Genomic DNA, 20,291 nt, shown 5'->3' with positions numbered 1-20,291 from the left:
TTCTATTGTCTAAATCACCCAGTCAATGGTATTTTGTTAAGACAGCTCTCCCCCCACCCCCTAAAACCCCCAAACAGTTCCCTTCTTGATGCCAGAGGAAAACACCTATAAAATCACAACTGCCTTTGTGTAAGCATATTAGCATTGCAGGGACATACTCATAATAACAGCAACTTTATGTGAGAACAACCCATCCATGCTGAGCTTAACCAGCTGCCTCTGTTTTAATACCTTTTTTACAGGGCCAGTATTTGGTCGATTTTTTTTCTCCCTAATTTAGAGAAACTCAATATAAGGTCTCCTGATGGAAGAATTCCAGCGATGAGCAAAAATGAGTATGTGCTGATTTTGACTTTTCTCTTTAATCTAGATGGTCATCTGAGAATCACGAAGACCCAAGGCTATATGGATTGGGCTTTCTATCCTTTGAAAATTTTCCTTTATATTTTCATTCACACTTTTAGAGTCCTGGAGACATATAATGGTTCATATTTCTAGAAAAAATATAATAATGAAAAAAACTAGAGAAGAAAGCCCTAACAGCACATCTTTGAACAGAATGAATTTTAAAACTTTGTTAAACCACTGTAAATGTTAAGCTCCCCAACTTCTTGCCCTCAATCTCCACAACTCGCCCCAAAAGATTACTATTCTATAAACTAAAGGTGGGATTCATATGTGGCAGGAGCTTTTTCAACCCTGATTTTTAAATTTTATGTATCAGTGGTTATAAGCAAGTGACCTTTAGGCCAAATCTGGCCTGCGTGTGTGCTTGGTTTCATCAGCGCAGCATTTGACAAAAATTGAGTTTGAATGTCTTGAGGCAGGCATTCTCTGGTTATCTTCGTTTTCATTTTCCCTGTCTCTTCCCCGAGGCTCTTCTACCATTTGCATTATCTGCTTGATTCCTGAAGGCATTTGAGATTGCAAGCCCTGATCTGCACTGATGTGATGTGTTTTGTAAGTAAACTTTTCATTAAATAAACTGCATAGAGAAAAGTGCACAAGATCATAAGCATATAATTTGGTGAATTATTACAAGGGGAACATGCCCATAGAATTACAAGAAAGGTCATATACAATATGACCTTCTAAAGCTAGTATTAATACTTCTAAAGCTAGTATTATTGGAGTTCCCTTCGAAGTAAATGCTAAGACACAGATTAGGCTAGAAGGGATCCCAACAAGCACAGTGAACACACACATTTTTGGTGAAAGTATATAACTGCATTGGCCTCTTCAATTTGTGTCTTCTTGTTTTATTATTTTATTTGTCACTTTACTATTCTTGAGCTTTCCTTATAATTTTAACCTATGTCATATTTAAGGTATACATTTTCTGTAAGTAGGATAAAGTAGGGAATTTTAAAATCTACTCTGACAATATTGTTATTTTTATTGCAATCTTTAGTCTATTTATAATTAATGCAATTACTAATATATTTGAGGTTAAATGTGCCTGTCTATTTGTTTCACCTATTCAAATAATTCTAGTATTTTTTCTCTTTTAACTTCTTCAGATTAATTAAATATAATACATATGTATTACAGTTGGCCCTTTGTATCTGTGGGTTTCACAAGCATGGATTCAACCAATTGTGAATAAAAATTATTAAAATAGGGTTGGGCAGGGTGGCTCACACTTGTAATTCTAGCCGAGGAGGGTGGAATGCCTGCGCTCATAGGTTTGAGACCAGCCTGAGTCAGAGTGAGACTCCATCTCTAAAAATAGCCAGGCATTGTAGTGGGAACCTATAGTCCCAGCTATTCAGGAGGCTGAGGCAAGAGAATTGCTTGAGCCCAAGAGTTTGAGGTTGCTGTGAGCTATGATGCCATAGCATTCTACCAAGGGTGACAAAGTGAGACTCTGTCTTAAAAAAAAAAATTATTAAAATTTATTAAATGTCAATTTATATATTAAAATACAGAAATGCAGATTAAAGAACAATACAGTGTAACAACTCTTTACAAATCATTTACATTGTACTGGGTATTATAAGTAATCTAGAGATGTTTTAAAGTATACAGGAGAATGTGCACGGTTATATGCAAATACTATGCCATTTTATATAATGGCTTTGAGCATTGTCAGATTTTTGTATTAAGGAGTGTTCTTGAATCAATTCTCCATGGATATTATGCTACACTGTTTATATAAATTTTTATTTAAATTTTTATTCATTTGCATATTTAAAACATCCTTTTTACGTCTCTTTTAGCTTGCTAGTACCATAATTTTTCATAATTTGGGGGGATTATTCTAGAGATTTCAATACACCTCTTTGACATTAAAATCTAATAGATGTTAGACTTAAAATCTTGAACTCCCCAAATCTATTTATTTTGTTCTATTACTTTCTTGTGTATTTTTTCTTTTTGTTTTACGTTTTTGTTTTAATAAAAAATGTCCAGCCAGGCACCGTGGCTCATGCCTATAATCCTAGCACTCTGGGAGGCCAAGGTGAGTTTATTGCCTGAGCTTAAGAGTTGGCAACCAGTCTGAGCAAAAGCATGACCCTTACTCTAAAAATAGCTGGGCATTGTGGTAGGCACCTGTAGTCCTAGAGGTTGCTGTGAGCTGTAATGCTATGGCACTCCATCAAGGGCGACAAAGTGAGACTCTGTCGCTAAGAAAAAAGAAAAGATTCTTGTCATAACATAATAAACATTTAAAAGGGAGAGAAGGTAGGATAGTGTAGATAAGACATAAGCTGGAGTGAGGCAGTACTGAGAAATTCCTGGTGGAATGTTTCCATGAATATGGAATCATAAATTTTAAGACATATGTTTGTTTTTCTACCAAATAATATCTTTATGCTGCTTGAAATATTCAGAAAAGCCTTTTCAACATAAAGTCATGTTTCTGCTGATCATTTTGAACAACATAAAGAAAAAGAGGGTTGAGTGCCTTGACAATAACAAAAGATAAACAAGGGAAGATGAGATGCCCATGAGAAACCGCAGTTTAGCGGAAGCAGGAATCAAAAATAATAAGTAAGAATATAAGGCCCAGAAAATTTGAAGAAATCTTGAGGAGGACATAGACATATGGTAGAGGACTCAAATTTATATTAATCTCAAAGAACAGGGTCCCTGAGTTAAAGTCTGAGTAACTTTTACTTACATACTCTCACCTCCCTTATTAAAAGATTTACAGTCATGGTGAAATGTGTATAAAAGAAATTTTAATACATAAGAAGTTCAATTTCAGATCCTTTAACTTCAATTCTAGACTTTTGGTAATACTTTTCTTATTCAGGAGTCTTCTTTACTTAAAATGTTTCTGATCTGACTCTGAGAATTTTCAAAAGGCATCAATAAATAGGGACAAAGTTCTCATTAGTGAGAACTTAAGCCCAGGTCAAAACAGCAGACTATGAATTAAAATGGAACATACAACTTTTGTCTTTGATAATAGATGGCAAAATTTCAATTATTCATTTATTGATTTTTTGTGACAAAACTTTAAATTCTAAGCTCATATCCTTGCCTGCTCTAAATCCTTACACTCTAGAAGAATACAATGGTTCTATAGAATGTGGGTTACAGCACTATGATCAAAGACACATACTAAAGGGAAGCTCTGACACCTTCATCCAAAGATTTTGCATCTGAGCATTTGCTGGATAATCCTAATTACCCTCTACTCTTACCTTTACTCTTATCATAGGAGTAACAAATGGGACTCCTGCCTGTAGGAAAGATTAAAGGAGTCTTTCCCCATCACAAGTTCTACCTCTGCAACTCAGGCTCCTCTTACTTTCTCCGTATTTTTCAACGGTGCCTTTGATTTTTACCCTGGACTCTGCAGCCCAGCTCACGCAGATGGGCTTGCTTCAGTTAGAGAGAAAAGGGGGGGGATTTCAGGTTACTGTGAATTAAAATAAAATTGTAAGCATCTGCAGCTGACTGAATGAATTCTCTCTTGACCAAAATAACCCAAGAAAAATCTTAATGGAGAAGGGAGGTCAGACCCATTGTGCCAACTCCCTGCTCTGTTACTCTTCCTAATACGATACTAAATTCTTAACAGACCTAAGGCCACGCAAGGCAAAGAAAGCTTTTAAATCACACCTACAGGCCATCTGTTTATTGCGGATCACTTGAGTTTTGGTAAAAGTCCCCATGGCTTATCTCTGATTGACAGATATCCTTATCGTAACTTAAAATATTTCAAGCCTTTAGACATAGCTGTATTTTTCCCATTTATGTGCTAACCAGGCCTGACCTTGTTTAGCTTCTGAGATCAGATGAGATTGGACACATTCAGGGTGGTATGGCCATAGACAAACCTGCATTTCTTTAACCAAATATAAATCAAAGAATCTTTAAACCCACCTATAACCTCCCAAGGTCCAACTTTGAGATGTCTCACTTTTTCAGGCCAAACCAATGAACATATATGGACTTATGTGTTTACATGTGATTCCTGTTTCCATGAATGTATAAAGCCAAACTGTATCCACCACTATGGGCATCTCAGAATCTCCTGAAAACATGTTCTCTGATCTGTCAGTCACACATACTCAGCTCAGAATAAACCTCTTTAAATTATTTCACAAAGTTTTTTTTTTCCCATTATCATTACCAACAATGTATGACTAAGTATGTAAGCTACAATGTCATGTTTTTTCATATTTTGGCTCAAGACTAAATTCTTAGGAAAGCCACTGCCGTTACTGCAACTGAGATAATGGTACAAGTTGAAATGTATCAAACATCCCTTCCTGAAAATTGTCTATCATCACTCATAGTTAGCACTAAACGCTTTTATATATTTTTTCATTTTTCCAATGATCTGATCCAAATTAAACTAATATTACAGCCATCTTGCTCCCAAAGCTCAGGACTCCAAGCCTATCTTACGCAGAACCCTCTGTGAATCCCATTTGCCCACTTGCTTCTCTGCCCTGTGGACTAGGACTCTCTCCTGGTTGTATTGTCATTTCCCATGAACTCTGCCTATTTGCCCTCTACCCTTCCCTTTGGGGGTCTTCCTTTCACAGATTATTTTCTTCTTTGAAAATGTTTTCCTCATTTTCCCCCCCTCTGGGTATATTGGGCTCATAGTCCTCCTGAAATGGGCATTTCCAAAGCCCACATTCAAGCATCTTCATGCTAGAGATTGCCTTATTTCATTATACTACCCCCAACAGGCATGTTACATATTATTTGCATTTCAAAAGCAATGTTTACAGGCTTTAATCTACAAAGTATTTGAGATTTCACATTTATTATTGAATAGAGATAGTTCTGGTACACTTTCTGAGATTTATTTCTTAAACTCATAATATGGGATGGTATGTTAATATCACCTTAGCGAACTATGGAGGCTGCTGTGTATAAAAGAGTGAAACCATATAGAACCAGTTGGTAGCACTGATAATGGCATTTCTATTAGTGAAGCGAGTTATTATATAAGGGAATCTTGCAGACATTTAGATGTGTTACGTATGTTAGGGGAAATATTCAAACGTGGTTTTTTTAAAATCTCTATAGAAGTGATTCCCACATTTTCTGATGTCTCTGGACTGCCTGTGTTACATTTCTATTGGTAAAATAATTAAGAGCAGGAAGGCACAGGGAATTGCAGGCAGCTTCCTTCTCTTTCACCTGCCCAGTGACCCACCTGTGATGGCCAGCTGAGTTACAAAGAAGGTCATTCTTGACTTCCTCTTCCTTCTGCACGTGGAGAACAGCACAATAGAGTTTCCAACAATGGTGAAAACAAAGAGGACCCACAGAGTTATCAATTGCTCAGTCTGTAAGAAAAAAAAAAGCAGCATAAAACTGATGCACCTGTTTCTCAAGAAAACAATGACAAAATGGTCATCATTTACACCAGCAGAAAAGTAAATTGATGCACCTTTTTTAAAAAAAAGCTATTCGGAAATACACTCAGGAGACTAAATACAAAATGTTCTTTTTAAAAAACAAATAATTTTAACTGTATGTGAGTTCGTGGTGTGAAATGTATTAACATCACAAAGATATGAGAAAGAAATTAGAGATTGAATAAGAAATTAGAAATTGTTTAAAGATAACAGGACAGTTAAGCAAATAAGCATTTTAATTTTAAAAGAAAATTCTTTTAAAAGCAAATAAGCATTTTAATTTTAAAAGAAAATTCTTTTCTTGAATAAGAAATTGTTTAAAGAAAACAGGACAGTTAAGCAAATAAGCATTTTAACTCAGTGCACTATTACATAGCTATTAATGATGGTGGTCATAAAGACGATGTGGGGGCCCCTTGAAGATGGTCTGAGATAGGGAAGCCTCCTTCTGCCACTTGAAGCCTCAGAAAGGAATCCTTTTGCTCATTGCTCCTTCACTCGACAGGCGAGATTTCAACCTAAATTGTAATGGACCTCCTCTGACAACACACTTCGACTCCACACTTTCTGATAAGGTAGAAGAGACCTTATGGGGTTGGTGCTGGACTCTGGAATATGGGCAACACCTGCTACATGAATGCTATTCTATAATGTCTGACATACACACTGCCCCTTGTCAACTGTATGCTGTCCCCGCAGCATTCTCTGTCATTGTCAGAAATGCTGCATATTGTGTGTTATATAGGCTTGTATCACATGGGCACTGCACCATCCTGGCTGTGTTTTCAAGCCCTTGCATGCACTGGATGCTGGCTTCCACAGACACAGCTGGAAGATGCCCACGAGTTTCTGATGTTCACTGTGGATGCCATGAAGAAAGTGTGTCTGCCTAGCCACAAGCAGTTACATAGTCATTCTGAGGACACGACTTCGGTCTCAAATCAAGTGTCTGCACTGCCATGGTGTTTCAGACATCTTTGACCATTACTTGGATATTTCCCTAGACATCCAGGCAGCTTGGAGTGTGATGCAAGCTCTGGAGGAGTTGGTGAAGCCTAAGCATTTGGAAGGACAGAATGCCTATTATTGCAGCAGTCTAAGAAAGGTACCTGCTTCCAAGTCCGTGAATTTGCACACTTTACCCAAGGTCTTGACCCTTGTGTTGAAAAGGTTATCACATTTCATAGGCAACAAAATTGCAAATGAAGCGCATTATCCTGAGTGTCTTGACGTGCAACCATACATGCCTCAGCAGGATGGAGGACCCCTCCTGTACATCCCCTGTACTGTGCTGGTCCATACGGGGAGCAGTTGTCAAAGAGAACATTACTTCTGCTATGTAAAAGCTGATAATGGCCAGTGGTATAAAATGGATGATGCTGAGGTGACTGCCTGTGACGTTTTTTCTGTCCTGCGTCAACCTGCCTATGTCTTCTTCTACATCCAGAAGAGTGACTTGGAAAGAGATAGTGGGCCTGGATCAATAAGTGAGGAACCCAGAGCCCATGGGACTAAAGACACAGATGTGGCAAGGCAAGGGTGCCTCAAAGTGATGCCTGCCTCAGTGTTCCTAAGCTGAAGGTTAATTTGGGGAAAACAACAAGTAGAGAACTCTCCTTAGATGAGTGGAAATCCATGCAGGAAGCAAACCGACCAAAGGCTGAATTCAACATCAGAAACAGAGTGCACCCTGCCTTCCATTGCAGTCATAATTCATCAGGCAAAATACAAGACTTAATTCTGAACAGGACAACAAAGTGAGAAGCAAACCATCCAGGAATGTAACAGATCAGGTATACCTCAACACTGGCAAAGTCCCTTCTCTAGGAGGAAGGGCCAGAGGTACCAAGAGTGGGAGCAAGCCAGGTACAAGGTGTCTGGTTGTGTTGGTCAAATTTACCTTGTGGTTAATGTGGGGTTTGCACAGAATCAGTGTGAGAATGCAGAGTGTTCACTCATCTCACCTGATTTTGGTCAGACTTGGGATTTTGATGCAGAGAGTATTTGGATACACAAACTTTGGGGACTATAGAGAATCTAAGTGAAAGTTGTTTGGAAATTGAGGATGGCAGGCTCTTTGCCTTGATGATGGAAGTTTTATGAAAATGCAAAGACTTTGGCAACAACTCCTTCCTACACTTTTGACTACTTATTATTCATGTATTTAAAAGTTGTTGTGACTGCCAGCACAGTCTATTGTTAGTACTTTAGCTGTCACTTTTCCTTAAGAAGCACAAATATAAGGAATTGCAGAATCCTACCTTTATCTGGGGGTTAGGCTTGCCTTTGGGTGTCTGTCCCACCATTTCAATCAATGACCCAAATCTGCCCCTTCCCATCCCTTTAGTGTGAAGACTCAGCTAACAATTCATTTCTGGACAGTAAGGTCAAATTTTCATTTCTTTATTCTCCTGATGTTATTTTTCATAGGTATCTTTGTTTTTGTATAATTCTGTATATGTGTGCTAGCAGCATACTGGATAGGGCATGTGGAGGTGATCTTGTCATAGGTCTCCAAGAGTTATAATCCTATGCAAGAGAATATCTGATAAAGTCTGACAAATATTCCCGAACTTCCCATGAGAATATGATCCTATCAAATTGCCTTAAAAATAGATTTATTCATCTATATTCCCTACAACCATGTGTAAAACTGCTTTTTTCAACTTAATTAACAAAGATGATAAGAATAACTGTCATGATATTTAATTTGATGGAGAAAATGTATGAGGTTGATATTCTAAACTATTTTTCTCTTGACTCTGGCCAAATTTGAGTTGCTTTTCATAATATGTCACCATTTGTATTTTTTTTTTTTTTTTGCCTGCCAAATTTAGATCTATGTGACCTGTATCATTTTATTTGGTGGGTTTCCTCTTTCAATTATTGTTCAAGAAACTCTATTTGTTATTATATTTGGGAGTCTTTTCCAGCAGCATGCTCCTAGGTTACATTATTTCCACACAAATAAGGTAAATTCTTTTGGTGACCTTTTCTGACTTATGAAGACACCGCCACGATATCCATGTGCCCTGCACTGTCTCCCATGAAAAGACCTGAGCTGAAGTCTTGTTCAAGCTCCTATACAAAATAAGAGACTGAAAGTGTCTACCCTAGCTGCCCCCTGGCCCATACCCAAGTTGTGAAGCTGACAGACAATGGAGCTCATGGTTGTTCCCTGAAATGCCTTAGGTGGCCTTGAGACACATGACTTGGGCAAGGTCGTTAGCCCCCAAATGGAACCAGGACTCTAAAGTAATCCTCAGAGTGGAAACCCAGAGATTTGTCCAAACCTATATCCACATTTGTCATAATTCATAAATACACTGATGTTCATTCCTTCCTCACCTGCAATAAAAACAGATATGGTCTTCACTCAGTACAAATGGATTTGGACCCAAGAGTTATCGCAAGAGACCAGGAGGAAACTTACCAAGTAAGCCAGAATTGACCTGCTGCTTCCACACCAGAGTCCTGTCCTGGACCCTCTCCAGGCCTGAATTGAGCCCCATCTGCCATCACTCAGCCATGCTCTAGCCCCACAGGATGGCCTTCAGGAGACTTAACAATGGATAGTGGAATTCCAGGCTCATGATGGCTCCATTCTCCCTCCCTCCTGAGAAGCCAGGCCCTCCTGCCCAGAGCCATCCCATCCTAGAGAATTGTAAAGGTCACAGTGCCCATGTCCCACTGAGTATTGTCTATGAGGACCTTTGGGTTTCTTCCTCCTCTGAAGACAGTGACTCTGAGTGAGACACCAGGTGGGAAGGAGACTAAAGACAAGCTGAGGAGGGGAACATGGAGGGAGCAATCTGCAACTGGTGAATCACCTTCTCCAAATTGTGGTCATGGTAGAACCATACAGACAATGCAGGGAAAGACACACAGACTTTCCTACTGACGTGTAAACTCAAATTATGTATAAAATGAAACTTATCAAATTAGCAAGTAAATCATTTCAAGTAAGTTACATTTATAATGAACTGAATAAAAACATGGGTAAAGTATTAATCTGTGATGTAAAAAGGAAGCTCTGGGCCAGTCAGGGTTGTTTATGCCTGTAATCCTAGCACTCTGGGAGGCCAAGGCAGGTGGATTGCTTCATCTCAGGAGTTCGAGACCAGTCTGAGCAAGAGTGAGACCCCATTCTACTAAAAGTGAAAAACCAAGGTGAGAGGATTACTTCAGCTCAAGAGTTTGTTTGATGTTGCTGTGAGCTAATAATGATGACACAGCACTCTACTAAGGGCAACAAAGTGAGCCTCTGTCTCAAAAAAAGGGAAGCTCTACAATTAATCATCTGTACTTGGTATGTAAATGACTAAATTTTGGGAGCTACAGTTTTTAAGTTGTATCTTGTTCTGAAATAAGATTTCCTAATCTATAGAATTGTTTCATTGAAAATAACCATGTGGAATAGTCTCTTGATGTGGTATATTTTATTATATAATTTTATTGTAAAAGAATCATTTCTTATTAAACACTCTAATGATTCATTATTAGACACAATCCTCAAAATGGATACATGTGAAGGTAATGAGAAACTTGTAGGGTCTAGAGCTCTATGGAAACACAGAATGGAAAAACAAAGCCCAGCTCCTGTACATATTAAAAAAGAGACTATGTAGGAATATTAAAACTACTTATAATGTGAATAAAAGTGAGTTCTCATCTCTACAAAAAATAGAAAAATTAGTCAGATATGGTAGCGAGCCCCTGTAGTCCTAGCTGTTTGTGAAGCTGAGGCAGGAGGATCACCTGAGCCCAAGCGTTACAGGTTGCAATGAGTGATGGTGATGAAATTGCACTCTACCTGGCTACCTGGGATAACAAAGTGAGATGCTATCTCAAAAAAGCAATAAAAAAATATTCAGTAAGAGGGAAAATATAAAATTATATATTGAGTATGATCACATCTCTGCAAATTTATACACATTAAAAAAGACCTAAGTATGCTAAAATGTTAAGAGAATACTGAGAGTGGTTATTTTAAGGTATTGTTATTGTGAATTCTCCTTTTCTTTTGACATAATTTCATAAGATGGTAATAATAAAGTTCTGCTGAACAATGTTGCTATGGTCTGGATGTGTTCCCCAGGGTTCATTTGCTGAAATCTTAATCTTCAATACAATGGTTTGAAGTGGAACCTTAAGGAGATGATTACGTCACCAGGGCTCTTCTCTCCTGAGCAGATTAATGTCATTACTGCTGGAATGAGTTTCTGATAAAAGGATGAGTTTAGCATCCCCCCCCTTTCCTTCTGCCATGGAGTGACACAGTAAGTAGGTCCTCAACAAATGCTTGCACCTTAATGTTAGACTTCCCAGCCTCCAGAACAATGAGAAATAAATTTCTTTTCTTTATAAATTACACAGTCTGTAACATTATGTTATAGCAGCACAAGACAAACTAAAACAAATATGTAATTAGTAAAAAAGAAAAAAAGCAGGAATGCTACTCATTTAAAACATCAAATTATTCATAAAAATTCCTCCATGATTCCTTCAAATGGAGCTTTTCATCTTTAAAAACCAGATCCTAGAATAAGCAGAGGCCTAGAGCAGTGGGAAAAAGCTGGGCACAGGGCATGGCAGTGCTGGCGTTGGGGAAAAGAGTGCGGCCAAGAGGATCCAAGGCGAAGCCTAAAACCAAAAGCCACATGCCCCAACTGAGACATCAGCCCAAAAACTCTGGGCAGGATCTTGGAAGAAAACACCAGTCTGCAGCCTCAGTACCTCTTCTGTCTGGAGGAGAATATAAGAAGAGGAGCCTAAAGAAGCCACTCCATGATGGCTACATTTTATGTGTCAGTTTAGTTAGTCTAAGTGCCCAATTATTTGGTCAAATACTATTATAAGATGTGATTAGCATCCACAATCAGTTGACTTTAAGAAAAATACTTTATCCTTCAGTGTTCGTGTGCCTCATCCAGTAAGTTGAAGGTCTTAAGAGCAAAAGCTGATGTTTCCCAGAGAAGGTGGAATTCTTCTTCAGTCTATTACATGAAATCATGCCTGAGTTTCTAGCCTGCCACTGGCTTTATGAATTTCAGACTTATCAGTCCCCCAAATATTGAGCAAATTACTTATGTCTCCCCCTCCCCCACACATACCTCAATAAGGTCTGACAACTAAGTTTGCAAACTTGCCACTGTGTGCTTATGTTAGCCACTCTGTACAGCAAACAACTCTTGCTTTATCAGTGTCTCTCACTTGTGCTAGTGTCAATGTGTGGCAGCCTCTTGCTGAGTGTTGTTCATCATTGTTGTTGCATGTTTTTGTTTGCTCTCATGAGAATTTCAGAGCTTGAATTAGAGCAGTGAAGACACCCACCAAAGCTGTAGTAGAGCACAAGAAAGAGTGACCTGGAAGCTCCAAGGCCCTGCTCACTCCTTGGGGCATCTGAGTGCTTCTCTCAATCAGCTAGAGCCAGTCACAGGTCCCCAAAACAACACTATAGCTGGAAGTGCCACCTACTGGCAGGGAGGATATGTATAGTCCATTACAGCATTTACTAATTCAATCATACAGGGCATGGCCAAATCTTACCCACAAGTACCACTTACTGATTTAGAGATTAAACTGGGCATCTCAATATAATTCATACTATTAAGAAGGCCATAAGGGTGAGGAAAGAGAAAAAATTTCAAAAACCTCTATCAACATGAGATAAGGAATCTGCCCATGCATATACTCCACCATTTCTATGGCCTACAAGTAACTAGCAATTTTTTGAGAAAACCACCACATCAAAGCTTTATATAACCAAACTTTCCACCCAGAGCATAAATCCCTTAAGTGTACCCACAGTGAAGTCAGAAGTCTTTATTGAACATATGCTACTGGCACACTCTTAAGAGGGAGGGTGAAAAATGCCCTATCTGAACAAAAGAAAATTTAAAAACAGAAGCAACAGCCCAGACAAGAAGAAATCAGTACAAGAACTCTGGGAGTATAAAAAAATCAGAGTAAAAGGACACCCCATCCCAACGGATCATACCAGCTCTCTAGCAATGGATACCAACCAAAATGAAACTGCTGAGATGACAGATAAAGAATCCCAAATATGGACTGTAATAAAGTTCAGTGAGATCCAAGGCAAGATGAAAAACCAACTTCCAACCCCCCACAGCAGTAAAATGATGCAGAAAGGGAATGAGAAATCTACTAAAGAGATAGACATATTTATTAAAAAAAAAAAAAAAAAAACTTCTGGAAATGAAAAATTTATTTTCAGAAATACGAAACACAGTGGAAAGTTTTAAGAATAGACTTAACCAAGCAGAAGAAAAAAATTCTGAGCTTAAAGATAAGTCTTTCAAGTTAACTCAGTTAGTTAAAGAACAAAGAATCAAGAGAAATAAACAACGTTTGTGAGAACTATAGGATTATTATTATTATTATCATCAGACAGGACAAGGTCAGCAGGAAAGAGGAACTCTTATGAGCTGTGAGGTGAAAAGATTAGATAATTTACAAAGGAAAATCTAACAGCTGACTTCTCAATAGAAATCTTACAAGCCAAGAAGGAATGAGGTCCTACCTTTAGTTTCCTTAAACAGAATAACTGCCAGTCAAGAATTTTATATACTACCAAATTTCATAAGTGAAGGAGAAATAAAATCTTTCCCAGATAAGCAAATACTAAGAGAATTTGTTTCCATTATTAGATCTGCCCTACCAACAAATACTTAAATGTGTTCTATACATAGAACATAATAATTGATGCCCACCAGTGTGAAAACACCCAATACGTTAAAATTCATAGCTCTTACAAAACAGTAACACAAGGGAGAGAACAAAGTAACTAGGAAATTATCAAAATGGTGACCAGACATCTCACATATCAATACTAATATTAAATGTAATGGTAAAGAGCTCCCACTTAAAAGATGTAAAGTGGCTGAATGGATAAAAAATAAAACTCAAATATATGTTGTATTCAAGAAGCCCATTTAACTCACAAAGATTCTTATAGACTCAAGGTAAAGGAATGGAAAAAAATATTCCATGCAAATGAAAATGAAAGATGAGCAAGACTAGCTATTATCACAACAGATAAAAATAGAGTTTAAATCAACAGTGGTTAAAGAAAATAGACAAGATGATCACTATATTATGACAGAGGGAGTAATCTGACAGGAAGATATAGCGACCCTAAAATATATATGTACCCAATACAGGAACTCCCAGATTCATAAAACAAATACCACTAGATCTACAGGGAGACGTTAACAGCAAAATCAGTGTCTGTCAACACTGCCAGGTCTTCAACATTCCTGTGACAGAACTAGCTACATCATGAAGGCAGAAGATCAGCAGAGAAACAATGGACTTAAGCAAGACTAGGACAAATGAACCTAACAGATTCATTTGTAATTTCCAGAACATTACATCCAAAGAACACAGAATATACATACTTCTCAGCACATTCTTGGGACATTTTCCAAGATAGATCATATATTGGGCCACAAAACAAGTCTCAGCAAATTTAGGAAAATTGAAATCACACCACACATCTTCTCCAAACCACAGCAAAATCAAACTAGAAATCAATTCTAAGAGGAACTCTCAAAAATCCATGGATATTAAATAACTTGCTGCTGAATAATCCTTGTGTTAATAATTAAATCAATATGGAAATCAAAAATTGTTTTGAACTGAGTGACAAGGAAGACACCAGTTTCCAAAATCTATGGGATGCAGTAAAAGCAGTGCTAAGGGGGAAGTTCAAAGTCAGTGCTTGCTTGCACTGGGCCTTTTTCTTAAGAGTTTGAAGGTTGGGATCAACTCTCCTTGGTATTGGCTGATGATATCTCTGAGTAAATCCTATGAAATTCAGTCCCCTTCACTCCCTTTAGTTTTCTATTGGAAGTGGATCTTACCTTACTTCATAGGTTTCAGGAAGCTCTCACTATGGCTTTCTAGGGTCTTCCTAAGAGCTGTGTTTATTTATCTCTTTATGAATTCATCCAACATCTATTAATTGTCTACTATGTGCCAGACACAGGGTAAAGTGGTGCTATAATGGAGAATAAAATAAGTAAGTACAGTGTATAATTTATACTCAGTCCAGTTTAAATTCTATTTCTATCAAATGGAATCATGACCATTAAGTATGAAAATACTTAGCTGCAGGTTCATTTACTCCCAGCATTCTTATGTGCGCACACATGTACACACACACAAATACACTCAGGGTAATATGAGAATTTGGAGAGTTACAGTAATGGGAATTGAGGAAACAGTTTCAGAGACATTGCAACATCACAACCAAGTGAGCTGCATAGGGGAAAAGTGAGTAGTCTTTGAAACCAGCCTGACTTGGAAGAGTCTCTACTACTGGCTAGACGTGTGACAGTCCTAAGTAATAACCTCTCTGATATTAAAAAAAAACCCAAAAAATCTATATCAGAATAGTTGTGGAGGTACATAAGATGAGGACGATGAATACTGTTTTATCTTAATGGCTGCTACATAGTATGTATGCAATAAAAACTAGTTTATCTCCTTCCTTAGTGGTGTGGACTACATATGTACATTTTAGGAGTGATAAGTAACTTACTACCTCCTCAGAATAATGTTTGAATGCACTCTGTTCATCCTATTATCAGTACCGATCTACTGGAATTTCACTTAGTAAGCACTCCATCTATATTACCTGCCCCCCCACTCCCACTCCACTGTACTGTTGGTGTCCCAACACTATTGGCAGACCTATAACAGAATATAGTTGGATATTAAATGCCCCCTAGTGGTGATGTGAGGCAAAATCCCAGCCAGCCAGATGTTGAAGGGTTGAAATAATATGTAAGTGTAATTAAGATTTTTCATTACCTAAAGATTGGAGTGTTCTCAGCTCAGTTATATGGTTGCTGTCACGTGAATGGTTAGCTTTCAACCTCAAGTTACTCAAGTTTCGCAGTGACATCAGCTCTCCGCTGACTGGATTGGGATTGCAAATTGGGATTTAGAGAGATAATAGCAGTGTTCACATCAAGATGCTGGTACTGCCACAGGGCTAATACCTGAGATATAACTCCATGGTCCACACTTTCAGAACCAAAAGGATGTCCTTGAAGGAGGCACTAGGTCTAGGTTACCACACTAACTGTAGCATCTGTCAGGTCCATAGAAAGTTCTTAATACATATCCATTGCATGGATACATGGTTGATAAATGCAAGGTACTTAGAAGGATCACAGAAAAAGGTCACTTGAAATGGGAACAATCTCAGGAAATACAGGACTCGTAGTCTAGTGGAATCTAGGTAAGTCAGGTTTATCTGGCGTTGAAGACATGACTTATCCAGATCAAGGAATGATACCTCTTTTCCAGTAAGGTCCTGGAAACTGGAAGACAAATAGCCAAAGTATCTTTAACAACTGTACAGTGAATGTGAACTAAATTATCTGAGTGAATCACATTAATCCAGCATCTGGCTTACTCGGTTTGTAATGTATAGTAGGTGTGCAATGAATGTTTGCTGTTGATATATTGTCAGGTGCTAAGCACCATTTGAGAAGCTTTCCATACAAGTAGTCCCATCTTAGCCATCACAACCTGACCAGTGAGCCATCACTGTCGTCAGTATTTTAGGTAAGGAAATGAGGCTCAAAGAAGTTACTCATCTGAGTCACTAGCTCATAAATAAAGAATGGGGTTTGAACATACCTTTGTTTGACTGAAAAGTCCATGCCCTCCTTGCTATAGTTTTTTTTTTTTTTTTTTTTTGCTGTAATTTTGGCTCAGAGATAATAAATTTGCCTTATTTACTTTCAATATTCAAGTGAGAAACAAATCTTTATTTTCCTTGTGAGCCAAAACTTGTCTGAAGCTGGGTTTCTATGTCTTTGTCAGATTCATAATAATCTTCCCCAGGACAGAGCGTAAGGTTAATTTGTTGGATGAATGGATGGACACTGAGAAACGCGTGGCTTTCGTGTTGTACAAAATGTAGCTACATCATCAGTGCTGGGGGAGGGGGGGTCATAAGGCTTTCTGTGCCCATCGTATCTTCAAGATTTGTTTTATGAATGTTATTTATGTGGTGTTGAAGATGAATATCTCAAACACAGGCAGGAGCTAATATAAAGAAAGGGAATATCAAATTACAATTCAGGCAGGGAATGAAGTCTCAGAAAAAAAGACTCAGCATCAATCAGTTCTCAGTGAGCAGGTGGAGAAGTTCTGCTGTCCTGTTACTAGACCTGTCTGGCTTCTATCATTCAGGCACCTGGGTTCTTTGGCCTACTCAAAGCCGCAAGCCTCACTATTCTTCTTAGATGGGTGGGAATCAAAAGCAAAGTACTGACATCTCTAATTCCACACACATGCACACAAGCACACAATTTTATGTGGAACAGGCAGGAACAGACAACAATGCTTTGCATTCTTGAAGCTGTTCCGTTAGACTTGGAGGCAGAGGCATTACTAATTATGAGGATCTGGTGACCTCAGAGCAGTAACTGGAGAGTTGGGAACCTTTCATTCAGGAATTTATTCAGCTTCTCCCCATATCACACCACACCTGCTGCTTCAGAAGTACTGCCAGGTGTTCAATAATCACTCAAGATCAACAAGGAGGCCTGGAGATATGACTGAGTCAGTGCAGGAGGGTCCATTTCCCTCCTTCCCCACAGTCATCTTCTTGAGATGATGCCCCTTTTGAAATTCTGCCCCCATCCCTTACCCCTATGACCCAGCTGAGAGATACCTTTGCAAGAACGGTTGCATCATTGTCATTGCAATGACCATTCTGCATTTTACCTTTTCTAACTATTTTACCTACATCTATGGGCATTCTATCTTGGATTACCCGTGGTAGTCTTTTCTAACACTGGATTCTGAAAACATGTATGAGAAGACTTTTTAATTAATCATGATTACAAAAAACAAGACCCCTGTGTAAAGTTACATATAAATGTGGATGTCAGTGCAAGGCTTACTACCTTTGTCAGGCTTTCTTGTATCACTTTGACAGGGCCCAGGGCAGGGATAGAAGTGGCACCCTCTGCGGTGCCTCTGGACCTGTCTAAGGGCTGGTAGGACAAGCCAATGGGCCCTCCTGCATGAAGGATGGGATAGGGGTGCTACTGAAGCTAAGCCTATTGAAGTAGAGTGGGGCTGTGGATCACATGATCCCTAGTAGCTGAGGACTAAGAGTCATTCAGTGAACTCTCATGTGGTGCATTTACCTTGAGGGAGGAGTCTTAGTTTATGCACAATGGTGTAGAAATGATACTCAGGCCAGAAGTGGGAAACTCTCCTGGATATCATGGGACTGTGGACGTGGTTATACTGGTGTGTAGTCTATATAATTAAATTCAATGGACATGTTTTTAGAATCTAGTAGGAACATTCAACATACTTTGGGGATATCAGGAAGATGAAGACAAAGAATGGAGTCTGGTAGTGGAGGTAAACCAAACTATTCAGAGTGAACGTCTATGACAGAGACGCAGATCCCAAAGTAGAGCTTGTCATATTTGGTCAAGAGGTATAAATGTCATAGAAATTAATATGTGAGCTGAGTCTGGACAAGTGAGTAGAAGCAGCTAAGCTAAGAAGTAGGGTGCCTGGCAATAGTGTGAGTGAAGTTGGAGGGTGAAAACTACGGGTTAGTGGACAGATAGGGCCATCTAGGCTGTTAGGTGTGGAAGCAATAAAGAAAGGCTTATGACGAGAAAAACTAGAGCTTGATCCTGAAAACCAAACCAGTTATTTCAAAAATGGGACAAGGTCCAGGGCCTGGATCATCACCTAGAGATAAAAGAGTTTGAGGCCAAGAGGAAAGATTGTTGTCCATCTGGGATCTTCTTCAGTTGCCTTCATTGCTTGAACTGCCTCTCTCCTACCTCTCAGTACCTCCATCACAGTGATAGAATGTAATGTTAGTGCCTTCAGACAAGAAATCCACACAAGGGACGTTGGATTAGTGCTTAACACAGTATTTCTTAGTCTTCAGGACATATTGAATAACTGTATTAGCCATTTCTGCTCTGGCTGGAAACAGTCGTTGTTCTAGAATGTTTTATTCTCAGTGCCATGGGTCAGAAATCATGTTTTATTAACAGTATTAATATCCCACTGCCTAATTGCTCTCATCTTCATCAGGACTTGGCAGGTGAGACTCCATTTGCATTACTGTCAGCTTTCTGGTTACTGGTGAATCTGTGGATCTTACCTGAAACAGAAACGCCAATATTCTGCATTCGTTTTAATGTGATTGCCTTCTTGCAATTCCTTCTTGGATCACAAGAGGACTTTTAGATTAACCATAAATAAAATGTATTGAAAAATTTGAAACAATTAAATTATGGGATTCCCTCTGAATTCCCATAATATACCAAACCACAGATGCTAGAAATCATCTCAAAACCCACTGGACTTCAGCTTTATGTAATAATTAATATTTGCTGAATAAACAAATGAAATGTCTGTTGTGTACCAAGAACTAAGATTAACATTTAAATTGCTTTTCTAAGCTCTAGACTCTTGAAATATGGAAAACTAACATTTGGATAAATTAGGTCAAAATTTCTACACTGCTGTAGAAACCAAAGTGATTACCATATAATAAAGATACCAAAGAAGTACTATTCCCGATGATCCACATAATTAAAAAATATGATGGGAATTTGTTTTCTGTCCTGGATGTGCTAACCAACAGCATCTGAGAACCTTCCCCCGTGTGCCCCCCTTGACTCAGACTCATACTTCCAGCCCTTCCAGGAAACTCAAAAATCGAGTAGCTAAAAGAAAGCAGGAAGAACTAATCCATGGAGGAGCAAAAGGAATGTAAGGACCTGGAGACGAACATCCTGGGAGGGAGGACAGGTAGAGGAGAGAGGCATGAGAGAGGCCCTGCAGGAGGATGCTTTGGAGAACATCCTCATGACAAATTTCTACTGTCGGAAACTTCTCTTTCTGTGCAACTAAGTTGGGTAACTTGTCAGCAATATTTAAAAGGCTAGTGAGTTAGTGCATACCCAATCCAGGCACCTGGTCATCTCCCTCAGTTTTCCTTTGTCCACTCCTTCCCTTGCCTGCATTTATGGGTCCCTTGTGTGTTGTCTGAATCATGGGAGCCTGCCCTGCCTGGGGTTAGACATCCCTCCTTCCAGCTCTCATCTGTCACCCCATGGGAGCCTGGCTGAGGTTTGCAGATGCAGCTGCCTGACTAACTCTGAATACTATGCTGACCTTAGTTCTTGTAAAATGGCATGAGGAGGGAGAGTTGACCTGAGCGGAAATGGTGGGAAATGGAGAAATAAAGCCAAGAAAGACAGGGACAGACAGAGAAAGATGGGAGACGAGAGGAGGATGGTGTTGGGAGCACTGACAGAGTCGATGACTGCAGCCAGCACCTGAACTGTGGAAACAGCTTTATTTATACAGTGTCTTAACAAGGCTATATAAATCTTAACACAGGGGGTAGAGATGAACCTTAAAGAG

General features: G+C 38.8%; 1 protein-coding gene across 2 annotated transcripts in view; it reads right to left on the bottom strand.

The window, feature by feature from the left end:
- The window catches only part of NPSR1 (neuropeptide S receptor 1), a 194,482-nt gene that overhangs the window by 156,726 nt on the left and 17,465 nt on the right, over nucleotides 1-20,291 (bottom strand). For both annotated transcript variants that reach the window (XM_003788578.1, XM_012804358.1), the window contains one exon: nucleotides 5,630-5,762. In XM_003788578.1, the coding sequence (XP_003788626.1) occupies nucleotides 5,630-5,762 (133 nt within the window). The remainder of the gene's footprint in view (nucleotides 1-5,629; nucleotides 5,763-20,291) is intronic.

Source organism: Otolemur garnettii, unplaced genomic scaffold (genome assembly GCF_000181295.1).
Source record: "Otolemur garnettii isolate 467f Iridium unplaced genomic scaffold, OtoGar3 scaffold00028, whole genome shotgun sequence".
In the NCBI taxonomy this organism is placed as follows: Eukaryota; Metazoa; Chordata; class Mammalia; order Primates; family Galagidae; genus Otolemur; species Otolemur garnettii.
The sequence above is the reverse complement of the archived record's forward strand: the minus strand, read 5'-3'. Positions and strand labels throughout refer to the sequence as shown.